Below are 17,755 nucleotides of genomic sequence, written 5' to 3'. Positions count from 1 at the left end.
CTGGCATTTCCAGAAATGCCTTCCAATGGGATCAGCAGCAGAACTTCATCATGGTGATGTTCACCATCTGGAGGAGCTGACTTCATCAAGAATTTAACATTTGTGGCACTGGGATCCCAATGAAACAGAATCCATGAGATAGTTTGCTATGGTGATGTGAGTGCTAAAACACCCAAGAGATAGGCAGTCATTTTGAATGGCTTTTTTTCAGTCTGTGTGAGAAAAGCGTATTTATTTACTTAGGTCCCATATGCAGGAAACTGAGATCCTTACAGACATTGGACAGCCCAAAGACATAGGGTGGGTCCTTTGTGCACTGCTTTGCAATGTGTCAATGTCCGAAAATGCCTACACACTCCTGCAGCCTTCACCATGAAGTACTTGGGAGCATGTGTCACTGCACAGCCTACTAAGAAGCTTCCTGACTCTTTATTCTGTCCATGAGTACAGCAGCACCATGCTAACAAAATCAGATGTGCAATCAACAACAGTGAGCTCACAGCTCCTCTCCAGACAGCAGCCTGCCTGTAACAGTTGCTTCACACTGTCACAGCACAAAGGGGTAGCACAAAAAGAGCGCAAGATGGAAGTTCCACTGGCAAAAGTGGTTTTAGAATGTCCTTTTTTATTTCATTTTGCACTGACTTTAATGAATCCTTCGCCTGAGTTCTTCTCTGTGAGCCTCATGAGAGGAGGCACACTTGTAAGTCCCACTGCTCCATGCCAGCCCTAACATTTGGCACAGGTGTCATATGCTGACAGGCTGCCCAGGGAGGATGCATCTCTCTCCAGAATAGCATGGCAGCACTGATTTCATGGGACTAAATTCACCGAATTCCACAGATACCCCACAGTGACTGACAGAGTGACTGTGAAATGCTTCTTACACTTCCATTCTAAGACTGTTGTTTTAGGCAATAAGGGGACCTTATAAAATTCCCCCAATGCCATGGAAACTCTAGAATAAAATAAAATATTGGCTTCTTAATGTTTCCTTCCAGAATTTGTTTAAAGATGTATATCAGTTAATAAGGGCTGAGTATACTGCTGTTTTTCCTAGCCAAATCCTTTTTAATACTGCTGGTATGCACATACTGTAAATGACTATTCTAGCAAATCATTTAACAGACGACAAATGTGTTTTCCTTGGTCTTAACTTCAAACCTCATTGTGTTCCTCTAATTTTACCTCCATTACAGCATACTTCACTCATAACATGCAATTTGAAACAAAACTGATATGGTCCTGAACAGGCAAAGCAAAGGTGCATCAATTCCTAAAAGTGGATTGTGGTATCTTGTTTAAGATTGTCTCATACAACCCTGAAGCCAATCTGAGTTACATAAGGCCCATATCCCATGTTTTGCAATGGAGTGAAAGAGCTGGATTATAGCCCTGGGACACTATATATATGCCAAGAAATAGGGCATCTCTTAGTGACTTCAGCTGGGTGTGGAGGAACAATGATGCTGATTGTGAAAGACGTAGAGCCTTTACGAGAGCCTCAGTAACGAAGCCCTCAGTGAAAAGAGTGCTTTTGTCTGCACAGCCTTCTGACACACCTCATCTTTGCTAATTAGCATTTTGATTATTTTTGTTGAGGTCCAACAGCTGATTGTTCTGGTAGTTTCAACTTTCTGGATATCATTCTGGAAACATCCTAAAATAATTCAAATTTTCAGGGGGTGGCCTTCCTAGAGTCCTGTACACTCATGAAGCTGGATACCCAAATATTGGCTGTATGACTTTTGGAAACCTTGGCCAAAATGCACAGTATATGTATGTAAAAGTAGCACTGTTTAATTTGCTCTTGACTGGCATTTTTTAAGCAGTGCTTCCATTCCAGCCATCCTTCTCAGAGGTGTTTCCCAGGCACACATCACAGCTGTGTCTCTTCTGGCTACTAGTGAGATTTTTTGATTCTGTCAAGTCAGAGCCAGGTTTTGAACTCAATGTGGTGCCTCCCTTGTCATCTGTGGTCACAGCCACAGGGTCAAACACAAGGCCTCCCTGCTCACAGCAATCCCCTGCCCATGGTGGACTTCTTCCCCAGGCAGGAAGGGGAGAGAAGTAGGAGATGAAGAAATCACAAAGACGTCATACTGCTTGCTTATGGGAAAGTTGTAACTTACCCTCTGGCCCTCAAGTACTCAGCAGCAACACCTGCTCTGAGCGCCATGTGTGGAGCTGCCCAATAGTTGGAGTTTCTGGGTGTTTCTGTGTGCTCAGCATGGAGAATTTTAGGAGCAGGCCTTGCCTCATACCTTGGGAGAGAGCAGCAACCTGATAGCATGTCTGTATCGAATTGGCTAATGTGTGACCAGCTCTGCATTCAGATGGCTGCTTCCTGTGCTAGGGCTGATGTCAAGGAAATTGTGTGTTCCATGTTTAAACAGGTAACATAATCTTTTCATGACTGCTCAGAGTAGAAGACCCCTCCCAGGCTGGGCAATGTGACACTGCTGCTCTTCAAATGACTCAGAAATGACTGACAAAGCCAGGGCATCTCCAAGCTGTACATTACAGCATGCCTGACTCTGAATCCCACAGCTCATTCCTAATAAGCCAGGAAGCAAAAATATCTTTGGAGATCTGATCCCTTTTTAGTTACATCAAAACATGACAGCCTGCATGCTCACAAGTTCCTTATGAGACGGAAGCATCAACATCTCAGTTTCAGCAGATGATGTTCAAGTCACCGTGAGACCTCCCTAAAAAGGGACTTGCACGCTGCAAGTGTTCAGCACTGATATATACGAAGGACATAGGAGGCTCTTCCACTACCTCTGTTCCTTAGTCTGTGTAAGGGAACAAGCACTTCAGCTTGCATTTAGATCATGGGCACGCCAAGCAAGGTGATGCAGAACTCAGCACTGAGGTAGGCGCTGCATGAAGCTGGGACATAACCAAACTGTTTTCCTCCTGTTTGTTGTTCAGAGGCTCTTTGACCTCTGAATCACTGACTGCACCACAGCCCAAAGCTGAGTGAGTGGCATGGATAATGCCTCTCTCTTGGCAACATGTGCAGCCTGAAAGCCTCCTTGAGTGAGATGCACTGAGCCGCTCTCCAGGGGACCTACTTCCAGAGTGATTTCTGCAGCCACTGCGGTGCTGCAAGACACAGACTACCCCTCCTGCCCTGCAAAATCTGCAGCAGTGCAGCTGCTGAGCGGGACTGCTGGGCTCAGGGAAGCTGTCTTCCGGTCTCAAGAGAGAGACTGGGCAAGTAACAGTCTGGGGATTTGCTACTTTTCTCAGCCAGGCTCCCATATTCTGCCTGTGGGGGAACAGGGCTGCCTGTGTATTTCCTGGTACATTTGGACCAAAAAGATTAAGGGCTGGATTACAAAGGTTATTTGAGTATCTAAAGATGTGCTGTTAAGTGAAGCAGCAGTTTATGGAGTACACTTACATTTAACTACCTTTGTAAAACATCTGTCTGCTCCTTTTGGAAATGCCAAGTGAGCTCATTTTATGTTTTTGTTACTGATAGAAAGAAGCTCAATTGAAGAAAATATTTGAACGAGCTGTGAGCAAAATCAATTTCTATAAAAGTGCTTTTCATAAAACTGATGTGCAATGTGACCCTGTGGCTACACTATGTAGTGTGTGGAATTGTTAACTGCTGGCAGTGCTTGCCAGCCTGGAACTGAGACCACCATCAATAAAAGAAACTATAAAAATGCAAAAAAGATCATCTTACAGAGCAGCAACATACACCCTATGATCACTGTATTTTTGATTCTTGATTCTCTGAAAGTTACCGAATACCTGAATATACTTGTGTTCTGAAGATCATTTTTTCTTTCTTTGATTTCTTCTGGTTACATAATTTTTCAGCTTCCTTAATTTATGTAAAATCAAATTTCTGGAAGCAGCATTCTCAGAAATGTTATTCAGACGTGGTTATGTAATAAACGAAAATCACAAATCTGAATTATACAGTGATTTGGGTATTTAGGTGAAATCTCATTGCATCATACTATTCAGGTTCTATTCACAAGTTATGTCATATAAAAACAATCTTTTTGCTATCAGAAATGTCCAACTTCCTCTTCTAACCCTCATTCTTTAGTGATTCATCTGTTCATCAAACTGGATATTGAACTTCTTTATTTTTCCCCACATATTTTTGTGTTTGTTTCAGAAACTTGCGCTCTTTTTAAATCTACTTTTTTAATTATTTCATTTGAGACAAATCCTTCAGAGTCCCCATCACCATAAACCAACAGTTTCTATCTTTCTCTGGAAACCACACCATGCAGTTGCCACCATTCTATCCTGAAAGGAGGAAGAAAGTAAGGCTTCAGTCCTGGCACTCCCCATGAGACTCCATCTACTGCAACTATGTGGAAAGTAAAAGATTTCTCCTGATCCCCTTAAAATCAAATTCAAACAACTCTGAGGGTAATTGCAAGCTCCTTCTTTTGGTAAGGTAACCAAATTTCTTCAGGATTCTAGCTCTAGTCCACAAATTTGGTATCATTTTTAATTGTTTCTTTATTTTGCATTTTTCTTTTGCCAGCAATCCTGAAGGATTGCTAGAAAAGGCAGAATTGGTAACAACTTTTCAAACTAGAGCCATTCTTGAGGTATTTTTATCCATTTCTTAAAACAATCTCTTCGAATGAGAAAAAAGTTTCAAGAACACTCAGAAGCCATATATGGAAGGTTTTTCCAAAGCAAAAGCTTAAAAAAATGAAAATTAAACATACATTGATTTAAAAAGTGTAAGTGACGATAATAATGTGAAGCTTTGGAAAAAATGAACCTTCCAGGGACACATTTGGGAAAAGGGTCAATGCAAACAGGTTATCTCATCGTGAAGTTATTTATGCAAAAATCCAAAAGGCATTGTGCCCTGTCAGGTGTGGGAGGAGAGCACTGATCTGGAGGTCCCACTGTGGGCCCAGTGCTTGGTCCTGATGGGAATGCATGAGGAGGTACAGCGAGTCCAGCCTCACTGAGTTGTAATACCCACATGTTGGCATGCATGCATATGGTGCTGAGGGCTTCCAGAACATATAAGGTGGTTCCTACAGCCATCTTTGGGAAAAATTCAGTGTTTGCTTTAAAAATGACAGTGATAAAAGAAAGGCGACTCAATTGTTCAGAGGATGTTCGGGAGTAGTGTGAAAAACACACACGCATCCTATGTTGGAAGTGTAAAATTCCACATACATACAGAAAGTAAAGTTTTCTTCCTCTGGAAACTGACAACTTCCCAATTCTCTGTATCAGTAAACACAGAAAAAGTATAGCACACACAACACAACTTGCTGGATGAAATGGGAAGAGCGACAAAAACCCAGGGTACCAGGTTATCCTCTAGGGCAAAGGTGTTCCGAGAGCCACAGCTACAATGAGAAAAGCTGCACTGCTCCCCAGTGGGCAGGACGTAGGTTGGGCTCGAGCAGTGCCATGTGTTCCCTCAGAGATCTGAATGTGCCTGTGTGGCAGTGAGTGATTTGCCAGCCTTTTTGTGACACCAACAGTTTCTTTCAACCCTGAGTCCTTGCTAGATTGAACCTTTCGAGTCCTTCTATCACATTTCACTCTGAGGGGAAAAAAAAAACACCTGTGTGACGTGTAGCAGGTACAGAGAGTCTTGTGGAAGTGCAGACACACTGCAGTGCACAGAGAGGTGACGCAGCACGTGGGCACAGCAGGCACTAGGGCATCCCAGCATCCCAGCATCATGTCTCCTGTTCTCAGCTGCACTCCCGAGGTCTGATGCTTCTGAGCTGCACATGAATATGTGAATCATCAGTGCAGCTCCTCGACTGCAGAGCCTGTCTGACACTTGTAGGATTTACTGTTTGTCCTACACTGAGTGTATATGTGATGGGTCAGCTGTGGAGCACATATAACTTGAAGTTGTGAGGTGCATATGTATTATGACTAATTAACATGCATGAATTAATTGCTATCAAGACTAAGAACTGAGTAAGATGAATAAACACAAAGAATGTGCATTTGCTTTCCTATACAAAGCAATATTTTTTGGTCTTATTCTCGTTAGGATTTAATTTTTTGTTTGTTTATTTTAAGAGCAACTAATGCACTTAGTGTAAAACAGAAGATTACACTTGGGCTTGGAGCAATATGCTGCCTGTCAGACTCTGACACAACCTCAAGAAACTGCATGGATTTCAGGTTTAAACAGACCTCCTGAAGAGATTATAAAAAGATTTTCAAAGGGTTGTTCCACACTCACTGAATTTCTCCTCTCCAGGACGATAAAAATAAAACATGTCCTGTTTTCAGAAAACTTTGATAGCTTTCATGATGTTTTCCTAAAAATATCTATTTCCTTTGTATTACTTAAGAGTGTAACTCTCCCATATGGCAGAGGCTACAGCTGCTACAAATAGCTTAAAAACAAGGAAAGGGAGAAATTGGTTTTGGGGCTGTTTTTTTTGCACAGCTCGGTAATATTACTTCATTGTTTGTACTGAGTTTGGCTGCCCATTCTTCAGAAACGGTGGATTTAAAGAGAGTTTCTTGTTTTTGAGGTTTAGGCACATATTTATGTGAAGGTGCTAAACTTCCTGATGGCATGCAGTCAGGCTCACTATCTTTTCTTCATTTCCCTACGGAAGTGTGAGCGTATGCGTCAGCGAACATCACAGAGGTGTGTACAGACTACATTATTTAAAGCTTTCCAGCTGAATTTACAGTTGCATTTGCTGTCTGCATGATTGTCACTCTTCGTAGCACTGGGGATGTTTGAAAATATTGCAGAAGTTTATAAAGGCATCTGTACGGCCCTAAGTTAGCAGCAGATATTTATAAAGAAATTTAGAGCATGAGGGAGTCCTGTGCAATGCTTAAAACCTGGGAAAAGGTGATGGGAAGGAAACTCTTATCAATGGAAGGAGAATGTGATCCGGTTTTGCAGCTCCTACATTTTTAAAAATAACACAAAACCAAAAGGCATATGCAGTAGGAGCAGGAATGACAGCAACAGTGATGTAAACTAGCATTCACAGAAATCTTTTAGAAAAGGCCAAATATTTGAAGTGCTGCACTCAGGGATAAAGCTTCTGCTGCTTCTACCGTGGCAGACTGGGGTACACGATCACCGTCACACAGCGGTTCCTGACCGCAGCCACTTCAGTCCCCACTGATGAAGAAAGGATACATTTCTAACTTAATCCAGACTGGCACATGGTAAAGCCATCTGGGAGGATATTTTGAAGGAAACAGATGGAAAAGGAAGAGATTCCTCTGTATGTAGAGTAAGATTTACATTATCCTCCATGAACTTCCATGTAGTCCCCATGTTTATATAATTTATCATTATTTCCTTAGACAGCTCAGATTAGGAAGCCTGCATGAGCTCATGTTCGTGTTGTTAATTCTGAGACTGAACCTCCCTCCTTTAAAGGGAAAATTGGTAGTGTAAAAGAGAATGGAGAAAAGCTACAGGACTGCAGTGCAGCCCAGCGTCATGAAGCTCCTGGCTGTCCCAGGAATTACACTGCTTTACCTCCTTCTCCCAGCCTCAGGAAGATGCTGCCACGAGTGCTTGCTCTCAGCCATAAGTTTATTCCCCATCATGCACCCACAGCCAGCAAAACCACAGTGTTGTGTAAGCAGGAGTGTGGGATCAGGGCCTAGCTAGACCAGGAAGGGTTAAAGACGAGTCAGTGATTTCACTGAAAATCCCTCAGGCCAAGGATTAAAGAAAAGAAATGTTCTCTGAGTGAAGACATGGCACACAAATAATTTAAAGACTAATTCCACTAGTCCTGTTGTGATGACTAGGGATTGCTAAAAAGCCCTCTCACTCCTTTTATGTGTCCTTTCATGCCTTCTAGTTTTCTATGCAAATGCTTCCATTACTAATGGGGATGTCAGAGGGTTCCGCCTCTTGCTCTCTGACCAGGGAGATGCAGCAGCGGCTGCACCCGGCTGGCTGAAACACCCATGGCATGACAACCACAGCCACTGCTCTGGGAAAGGAAGGATGGGAAGATCCATCCTGGGAATCTCAGTGCTTCCGTTCAAACTCCTAGATCATTAAAGCTGCCATTACTTTGTTCTTCTATCAGAATATGGGAGTCCAGCGCCCCGTTTCATCCTCCAGCACCCCAGCTCAGCCTTGGTCCCAGGCACTCCTTCCCTTTCTGTGCCAGGGCTCACACTCCATTACCACTCAGACAGCCTCCATCTCTGCCTCCCGGATTTGGCCTCCCTTGCACAGCACGGTTTGAGCCTCCTGCATCCCCAGTGCCATGGAGGAAAGGGCTGGCTCTGTGCCTGCCAGCAGATTTACTACCAGGCTATCCGAGGAACAGCATGACTGCAGCCCTCACAGTTGAAGGATGTAAGTGAGACCAGGGAGAGGAAATATCTTTTATTAGAACAACTCAGTGTGTTTTGAATTGTGTGTTGTAGTCAGAAGGCTGTAGATGGTGAGTCCTCAGGGACTGGTGCTGCATTTCTTCTGTGAACTGGCCTAATAAAAGACATTACCTCTCCTTGCAAAACTTACCTCACTTGAAGACACTGCAACACTCATCTTGAACGTTATCTCTGCTATTAGGAGGCATTAGTATTGTTGCCAGTGCCACTGATTCACCACTGCTGTGAGCGTATTGATTTCTTCTGTAGAAACTTGATTCCTACACATACTTTAGGGAGTTACATCATTTCACCCCTTCAAATCACAGCTAGGATGTTTTCTGTTTCTTATGTAACAGCTCTTAATTCAGATTGCAGTAGACATTACTATAATGCACACTGTACAATAATGTATTAAAACCATAAGGTGGAAAAATGAAAGTATTATTCCCTTCTGAAAGCAGACTTCTCTCCAGAAAAGCAATAGCCCATTCTGCTCCTGACTCAGCAATCATTCATATTCACCAAGGAACAGTAGTTCTGCCCCATGGAGCCTGCCAAGTAGGGATGGACAGACTTGCTCCCATGCCCACACCTCTTCCCTGCTGGAGCATATGTAACAAAGTTACGTAAGAGTTAGTGGAGTTTTGTTTCATTTTGATTTTCTCTTTGCTTTTTTGTTTTTTACATGAATGTCCTGGCGAAATAAAATGGAAGAAGCCATGAAACCAGTGTGTTTGACTGGTTTCATTACAACTTACCTAAGATATTAAAGAACAATACCATTCAACAGAATATCTTCAAATGTGTTAGTCTTAAAGATGAATCCAGTTTAATTATCAAGTTCAGCCTATTTTACTCAGGATTTAGAGACTCATTCAGACCAGTGGAGAGAATGATTTCACACCTATGTCCCTCCTTCCTTTAAGCAGACATCAGTTACTCAGGTTCAGGGCACACACAGATACAAGTCAGACTTGCACTAGATGCATGTGGCTGTGTTGCCATTAGCACTTGGCAACTGCAGGAGGACATGTCCTAGCAAGCACTCTGGTTGTAGCTCTATTGCTGCCTCCTCTCCTTCCCGAGGGCTACTGCATGATTTGCGTGAGTGGTTCTGCCCAAGAAGCCAGCAGATATCCCCTGCTTCATATTATTGATGCATTTCCCTTCACTCTTTACAGTAAATGAGACCAGTCTAAACATTGACGGAGTATTCAATTTAAGATAGTCCAAGGATTTTAAATCGGCTTTTCTTACCTGAGCAGGCTTCTTTTGAACCACTTGTTGAGGCTGAAAAGTCAAAAAAAGAAGGCGTGATGAGAAGCAAATTCACTGAAGTTTCCATTCAGCATAGGAAATAAAACACAGGCAAAATGTACATTCAGAACTGGAGTGATGAAGGCACCCAGCTCTTAGAGTCCTACACTTATCAAGACCTTGCTCTGATTACTCTGGCTGTAGAACATGTTAAATTTGTATAAGCAAAGTCCAAGTGAGGTCTAATTTATCATGCTGTGACTTCCAGCTCTTCTATGGCATGGCTGGATTTACTCTGCTGCATTACTTCATACAGCCTAGTTCTATAGTCAGATTTTGCTATCTCCATGAATACTATGCTGTGCACCCTCTTCCACACTTTAGTGTGTAAAGTGAGTTATGTGTAAGCCCTCCTTCCTGACCTGCTTGTACAGAGGTGAGGGACCTGTTCCCAAGGCAGACCAAAGCCAGCCTTGTTGCAGCCAGCAGCGAGGGTGAACGTGCCTCTGGCCCCAGGAAGCTCTGGTTTGGGAGCTCCAAATGGAAGAGGTGATGAGCCTCACAACCTTCTTGGGAAAGTTTTGGGGTGCCTATCACTGGGTTGGCTGGACATATGAGCAGGAGATACCAGGGCTGTGTCCACCAACCCATGTGGGAGCTGGTGGCACAGCCAGGGGCTGAGGAGCTGGCTGCTCCCACCTGGAAATGGGAAACAAGGTCCCAGACAAGCTGGGAATACCACTCAGGGCCCTTCATCCCACCTCCTTGCCTGGAGCCGCAGGGAGCCGCAGGGAGGAGGAGGAGTACCAGCTAGGGAGCTGACATCCACATACTTAAAATACACCACGGCTCTGGTGGTGTGACCCCTGTGGGTGCAAGGAGCTGTACGGAACAATACCATCACAGATAAGGGAAGAAATCCTGACACCCTGAGCACAAAAGGGCTTTTCTTATTTCAGTGGGGCAAAGCAGCCTTCCCCCACTCCACCCCCCAGGATCTTCTGTTTTCAAAGCATATGAATGGCACCCAATGATTTTTTCCTGCCCTTCCTTCCTGCCTGTTCCTAATCCCAGCCATGACTTTAGTTGGCAGAAGCCAACATGCTGTCCCTCCAGATAGCCAAAAAACTAATTTTCATGACAGTGTAGTAGGAAATAACTGGAATATTTCTGAATAAACAGTTTAGCGTAACTGGCCTTTCAGAGCAGTATTTCAGTGGGAAGGATCGATGAAAATGTAAATTAAATGTAACTGATTCAATTTAGACTGCCCACCACCAGCATCCCACTTTAACAAGAGATGCTTTGTTTATCTGCAGTCATTTTTCTAATTCAGTGGAATCTTATTGCTGTTTTATTTTTGTACCTCTGCCTCAGGCGCTAAGTTCTGCTTTCACATAAATAATTAACAAAAAAAAAAAAAAGAAAAAGAAGAAGAAAGCAATGATTGGGTCTGTCTTTAGACTTTGAGGCAGATCTTTTCCTTTTCCGTTAAGTTCCCTTGCAGTGGAGAAGCGATTAGCAAGGCACGCATTTTCCTGACACCTTTTCCAGGTGGGCTGCAAGCCCTGAACTGATTACAGGCATTTGCTGCTCTTGGACAAAGAAATTATTTGTTTCAAAGAAATCCTTCATAATTGCAGAATTCACGGGGCTCTTCAGTAATCTGAAAGGTTTTTCTGCTTTGTTTTCTTTTCCTTGCCTGCTGATTACACCTGTGTACGTTTACTCCCAAGCCCTATGAAATCTGCAGACATTCTTAGCTGCTGACTGCTTTCTCCTGTTCAGAAATCCCCATATATTTTTGGCTGTGTGCACTGCATTCATGTGACTCTCACACACTGTAGCTCAATGAAATCTTCTGAAAGAGCTGCCAACTCACCAAATTTTCCATGAATTAGGTCCTGACACTTCAATGAGAGGAAAGACAATGTCTGAAACAAGGCCAGCCCTGGCTTTGTGCCTAGTATGTGTCACCATAATTCTACCAGCTGCCCTTCCACACAGCACTTCATACTTTTCAGACCACCAGAAAGCCCCTGAATGCTTTCAGTGATAGCTGGGGCTTGAGCTGCCAGTGTGTTTTCCCAGCCTCTGGCACCCAGTGGCTCCAGATTGGACCTAGAAAGTTTTTGTGTGTATTTGTTTTGTTTTGTTTTTATTTTTATGAATGGCTTTTGCGGAGGACTCTGACTCAAGCACCACACTATACGGCCATTCATAAAAAGCAGAGGGAAAATATTGTACTTTGCCCAGTTGGAAACCGTCTGTGATACTGACCAAGGCTTGCAGGAATCCCAGTCATTTGAGACCTCTGCTATCTCAGTGCTGCATGTCAGGAGCTCCCTGACAGCGTTTGCTCACTGCCAGCCAGGCTTCCAGCAGAGCACAGCGCGTGTTCTTTCTCCCTTAAATGGAAGAAACACAGTTCTGAAGGACAAGGAGCTGGGTCAGCTCCTCGCCAGGATTAGTGGCACACTGCAACGCGTGGGAGCCGTGCTGCTCCTGCCAAACCCAGGGCGGTGGCTGTGATGGCTGTATCATGGCACACAGGGCACTGCTCATCCCCTGGACGAGCCCTGGACACAGGGCTACTGGGTATGGGCACTGGGTGCCAACCCAAGCCAGCAGAACCAGGGCACGCAGGAAGAATGGAACATTTCCTAAGCAGTCTCTTTGATTTCATTAACCGTTGTGCATGTGATGGCTTTGGAACCTTCTTGACACACTACAGATACAAACGCCTCTACTTGCTAAGCTTTGTGATCACTGAGTTAAGAGATCTTTTCAGGGCTTCAAAGGAGACACCTCTGATTGAAAAGGCTGTGGCAACTGCATGTCAACTAGCTGGGAAGAAAGGGAATCTGTCTTGGTTATGTATGGAAAAGGCTAGAACCACAAAAAGCCAAGGAGAAGGAGCTTTAAAGAGGTGCTTTGGAGCAAAATGAAGTTGTACATGAGACATGAGGGCTCTGAACTATTACATATCCCTCCAGGAGCCCACAGAATACAATGGCAGGTCTCCTGCACCGCCAGAGGCTGCCTCACTTATTTCAGTGATGATATGCATGCAGAGTTCTGTGAAACACACAGCTTCCACATCTTATTTTTATCCCAAGTCGGAAAAAAAAAGCTAGTTTGCACCGAATCCATATCAGCTGAAATTTCATATATACAAATCAAATTTTACATCAAATTTACATCAAATGCAAGTGCAAGGCAATCTTCAGTAACTTTCTCAAACCTGTATGAGGCAGAAAGACCAAGCAACAGTGCTGGAAAAATCCTGTGACCATGTCTTGTCTATATTGCAAGAAGAAATCCAAAATGCAGCAGAATGTTTTGCCACGTTTAAACTACTAAGTAAATGTGGGATAAGACAAATGCAGTAATTTTGAACTTTGTGATAAGATCCCTAACTCTGAAGAGAAAAAAATTAACCACCTAAAGAGCAACGTATACAAACCTTTTGGGAGTTTTAACACTGATTTTAAGATTTGAATGTTCAAAGCCCAATTGTTCTACAACATACTTTTCCCACACCTCCTCTGTCACCTCACCCCTCACTTTATTTTCAAATTCTGTCACTTTACTCTTTGTCAGTATCTTAGAAGCATCCTTACAGCCTAAACCTGGCTCAGGCATTCCCTGTTGGACAAAAATGATACCATCAGATAACTTCTCTCTCTGTTGGTAAATACAGACACCGGTCAAACAACTTCACTGCCTTCTTTATAAGAACAAAAGAGCAGCCTCGTGTGTCAAGCCCATATTCATCTTGTACCAGCAGTCAAAAGTTGTATCAAATTCAATTTGTCACACTTGCGTTTCTCTGGAGCGCTTCCCCTTACCCTGTGACTTTTCCTAGTGCTATAATAGGGACAGTTAAGGGTAAGCCTATGTCAGCTAAGATGAGCTACGCTGGAACACATTTTTAATGATCAGAGATAAAAACACTGGTCTGCATGCAAATCATTCACCGACTGCTGTGCCTGAAGCTCCAAGGGCAAGCTGCAGTCACGATGCTCCTAGACGTTGTGTTGGCATCTCTCTCTTTAAATGGAGTATTATGAAGATGTTTGACTGATGCTTCTTGGCAACTGTGACCTTTTGCACAGCTTGACACAGAGAAGACATTCACATGGAGGTAGCTCTGCTGGTGAGGCTAAATGACCGTGATGGAAACTAACATCCAGTTGGGATGACATTTATAGTGCTGACAGCTCAGTGTTGTGCGGAGATCATTAAAATAATTTCATAGGTCACCAAAACTCTTGTAGTTCTAAATTAAAAGATGAGTAAAACCATATTTAGACTTTCTGTCTACATATCCTAGAAAAATCAGGAAGTTCATATTATACCAGTTGAAACCAATGTAATCCAAAATAAATCATGTCTTCCAAGCAGTTCCATATGACAGCACCATAACTACTGCTCAGCCCTACAGCTTTAATTGGTTTGAGTCCAGCCTTTCCCTCACTCTTTGAGAATGCATTGAGATACAATGCTGGGACTGGAGGTCTACAAAGCCCATGAGAGCCTCTTCGCCTTTCGATGGCTTCATAGCCATCAGAAGAATTGCATAGGGCACTGTGCCTGTCACTCACTCCTCCAAGCCGGAATGCTCATGACTTGCTTTAGAAATTATCTTCCCTAAGAGAGGAGAGCAGAAAAGCTTTTTACAGCATCATTAGCAAGGAGAGGCTCCCCCTCTGCCCAAGCAGGAACTGCCTGTGTTTTGCAAGGACAGGTCATGAATTCTCCTGCCTACACCCCATGTTTGCAGCCAACTGGTAACTGGGGCGTCAGTGTACGCACACTGCTGTGGGTCGTTAGGATCTAACAGCAAAACCATCTGGCCCTAGGAGTTCAAAGGAGATTTCACAGTCCTCTGTGCAGTCTCATAAATGAGGCTAATAGTAATCTGTGGAGAATTTTGGCAAAATCTCTGGAACTTTTATTCTTTATTTTCTATCCTACTTGGCACTACTCAGAGTTCTTTATACCAAATACAAAGTCAGGTCATTCAAAAAATATTTATTAGCTTATTAAACTGACCTCCCCTGACTGCTGCTGGAAAACCCTGCAACATCTCAGGAGCTACACCAATAACTTTAGGTGATGACAAAGTAAATAGTGCTTCTATTCCACTTGTGGAGGAGAGCAGAAAGCATCACAGTTTTCCAAGTACACAAAGTGACTTTTAATAATTATTTGACTGGCACTGAAATTTCATATTTTAATTGGCAAATCCAAAACACACTGTTTCACATTACTCTTTTGGTAGCCTGAAAATTCAGGCACTGGCAGTCAGGTACATATATATGCAATGGAAGCCAACAGGCTGACTTCAGTGGGGATAGGATTTCATACATTCTGCCTACAAAAGCTACTTTCACTACAAAAACTTTGTGGGTTGCTACTTTGCAACGGTTTTGCATCTGGGGAGGATAAAAACTGTGAAATAAAAGTATCGAAAATCCAATTCGGCCTTATTTTTTACTAGTATATTTCATTACTTTTCAGTTACTTCGACCCAACCTTCCTCAGAGAGATTTCCCACCACAATTGAATATCTTAGAAGTACAAATCTAATGGTGAGAATAGGAAGGGAAACAGTGCAATTTTTCTTCATCTGCTAGCTGAGCTGATAGTTCAAGCACTACAATACCCCATTGAGTTTATCAAGGATATAATCAAAATTCAGAGCAGAATAGTTGTTAGTTCAATGCTCTTGACAGATGATACTAATTTTTATGATCTTTCAGTCAGTACCAGTTACATTTCCATAAAATAATTAAGGCAGAGAAGCTTATGAAATGCCCATTTAATATGCCTTGTGTCTGTTGTTAAATACTATAAACAAAGTTTACATTGGTGCACTTAGCTAAAATAATACATTTGAGTCCCACATCTCAGATGCAGAAGGATCTGCTGCTGCTGACTGCTCTTCTAAAATGATACCTCTGTTCTGTTTGGTTCCCCATTACTTTATTATCATCCATCATGCATTTGATAAGCTTTCCTGATGCGTTTTATTCAGGTTTCACCCAGCACACTGTGCATTTTTCTGTTAAAATAATAAGCAGCAACATTTCTACCTTTCAGAATAATTCTAGTAAAAAATTTAGCACTGATGGTTTGTTGATAAACACGGATAGCACACAGACTGGTTCCTGTTAAGCAAATGTCATATATACATGCCTATCTATAATCTCCTGCACAAACAGACCATTGAGAATGCCAAATGGGAGGTTCATTATTCTTAGTTACAGTGTAAGAAAAAAGACTACGTTTTAGGAGACCAAAATAAATTATAAGTTATTTGCAAAGAAATCTAGATTTCACAATCCAAGGATATAAACTGGCCAGGAACTACTCAGCTTTATACCTTGCAGACTTCTCCACACAGTTAACTATTGTACAACTGTTTACCTCCAGATTATCTTGTCTGTTTTGATACAGCAACCCTTCTGTTCACATGCATCTCTCTTGACCCATATGGAAATAATTTTTGGCTACTCCTAAACCAGCTAGATTTGAATTGATGACCTAGAGGTGAAAAGCACCAGATCAGATTACCGTCCCGGTTCCTGCTTTTGTTGTAGTCTTCCCTCTCTTCTCATTCAGGCGCCTCTCACCATACAGACCATCAAATCAGAGGCTGCTCTGCCTCTAAGACCATTTCCAGCAGAACCACCTGCCTAGAGCTGATCAGAGCTGCAGGACTCAGCAGTGGCCTCATCCTGGGACCTGACTGCCAGGAGTTCCTCAGTCTCCTTTTTTTTTTGCAATGGTCTCCAGTGAGGTAATACAACAAACAGGGCAGGAAAGTCCCAAATCAGACCTTCTGCGAAGTTCGCAACCATTTGTAAAGTGAACTTATAACTTCAAAACATAACTATTCCTAGGTAATATTTATCTTTCCGGTCTTGCATCTTGGTTCTCATCCTCCATTTTAAGGTCACAGAGACCTTAATTCATTCAGTAACAGTGTTATATATATATTACACAGACAACTGCAGGACAGTGCCTAAGCCCAGTGACCAGGCACTGTTCAGTCACTCTACATTCCCTTAGAAAGAGCTATCTACCCCATCAGCATAAGCTGAAGTAAGGATGGAAGGGATGTAGGCAGCCTCTTTTGCATATCCATTTCTGACCCTTTGGAGATAGAAAGCATCTTGTATGGAGCTTATGTGGTCATCCCAGGCCTGTCCCTAAAATCCTGCAGAAGCTTCCTCTTTCCATCCAGCCTGTTCCTCCTGTGACCTCCCATTGCCCTGTGATGGCTGGGCAGGGGTTTCCTCTGAAGAAGAGGCACACAGTGCAAGGAAGGCTGGTTGCTGATTTTCTGCAGCTGAGGATCTGGCCTGAGGCACTTCTCTTGAACTTTTTTTGTCTGAACACATCCATTGGTAGCCACATGGTTGGCTGGGGATATTTTTGTACGTCTGGGATATACAGATGTCTGATGGTTGTCTGTCTATCGAATAGATTTGATAGTTACTACTGCCTTCAGAAAAGTGATGCTGCTCAGAGTGTCTGTCAGAGAGTCCGAACATAGCCTGCTGACATCCTGGCACAGTTTCATAAAGAAGTCAGTGTCTGAAATAGAAATACATTTTCCATATACTCGAAATATACCAGGGGCTTGGTGGCAAGTTGTAATTAATCCACTTCCTGGTGTGATGAGTTTTTAGGTCATTCTGGTGCATGATATATTAAATTCGGAACTCAGTTCATAGTTATTTTTAACGGAAATTACATTCATTGTGTCCAAATCAGTGATCTGTAGGCACTCCTTGCAAAGCAGAAAGAACCTTTGGTTTGCATTTCTGGTGTGCTTTCACCATTCACTCTGTAACAGTAATTTCACCACATGCATCATTCTGAAAGCTGCGAGGCACAGTGATGCATTTTTAAAGGTGGCAGCAAAACTGTTTTCTCTGTTATTCAGCTAGAAGTCATTTGCTGCAAAATCTGCAAGATTTTGCAAGACTGCAAATTAAAGTCTACAATATCATGTCACTGACCTCTTGACGGCAGCACAAATATGAACACTGTCTGCACACACACTGCTCTTGTTCTGAAAGAAAGGAGGACAAGAGGGAGGAAGAAAGAGACGCTGCTACTCATAATCCCA

The 17,755-nt window shown here is 42.9% G+C and overlaps 1 protein-coding gene across 1 annotated transcript in view; it reads right to left on the bottom strand.

The window, feature by feature from the left end:
• Positions 1–17,755, bottom strand: part of HMGA2 (high mobility group AT-hook 2) — a 104,144-nt gene that overhangs the window by 10,108 nt on the left and 76,281 nt on the right. The window contains exon 4 of the mRNA XM_042872713.1: positions 9,610–9,642. Coding sequence (XP_042728647.1) covers positions 9,610–9,642 — 33 coding nt within the window. The remainder of the gene's footprint in view (positions 1–9,609; positions 9,643–17,755) is intronic.

The sequence above is a fragment of the Lagopus leucura genome, unplaced genomic scaffold (assembly GCF_019238085.1).
Source record: "Lagopus leucura isolate 7727_CA_CO unplaced genomic scaffold, USGS_WTPT01 Super-Scaffold_100008, whole genome shotgun sequence".
Classification (NCBI taxonomy): domain Eukaryota; kingdom Metazoa; phylum Chordata; class Aves; order Galliformes; family Phasianidae; genus Lagopus; species Lagopus leucura.
The sequence above is the reverse complement of the archived record's forward strand: the minus strand, read 5'-3'. Positions and strand labels throughout refer to the sequence as shown.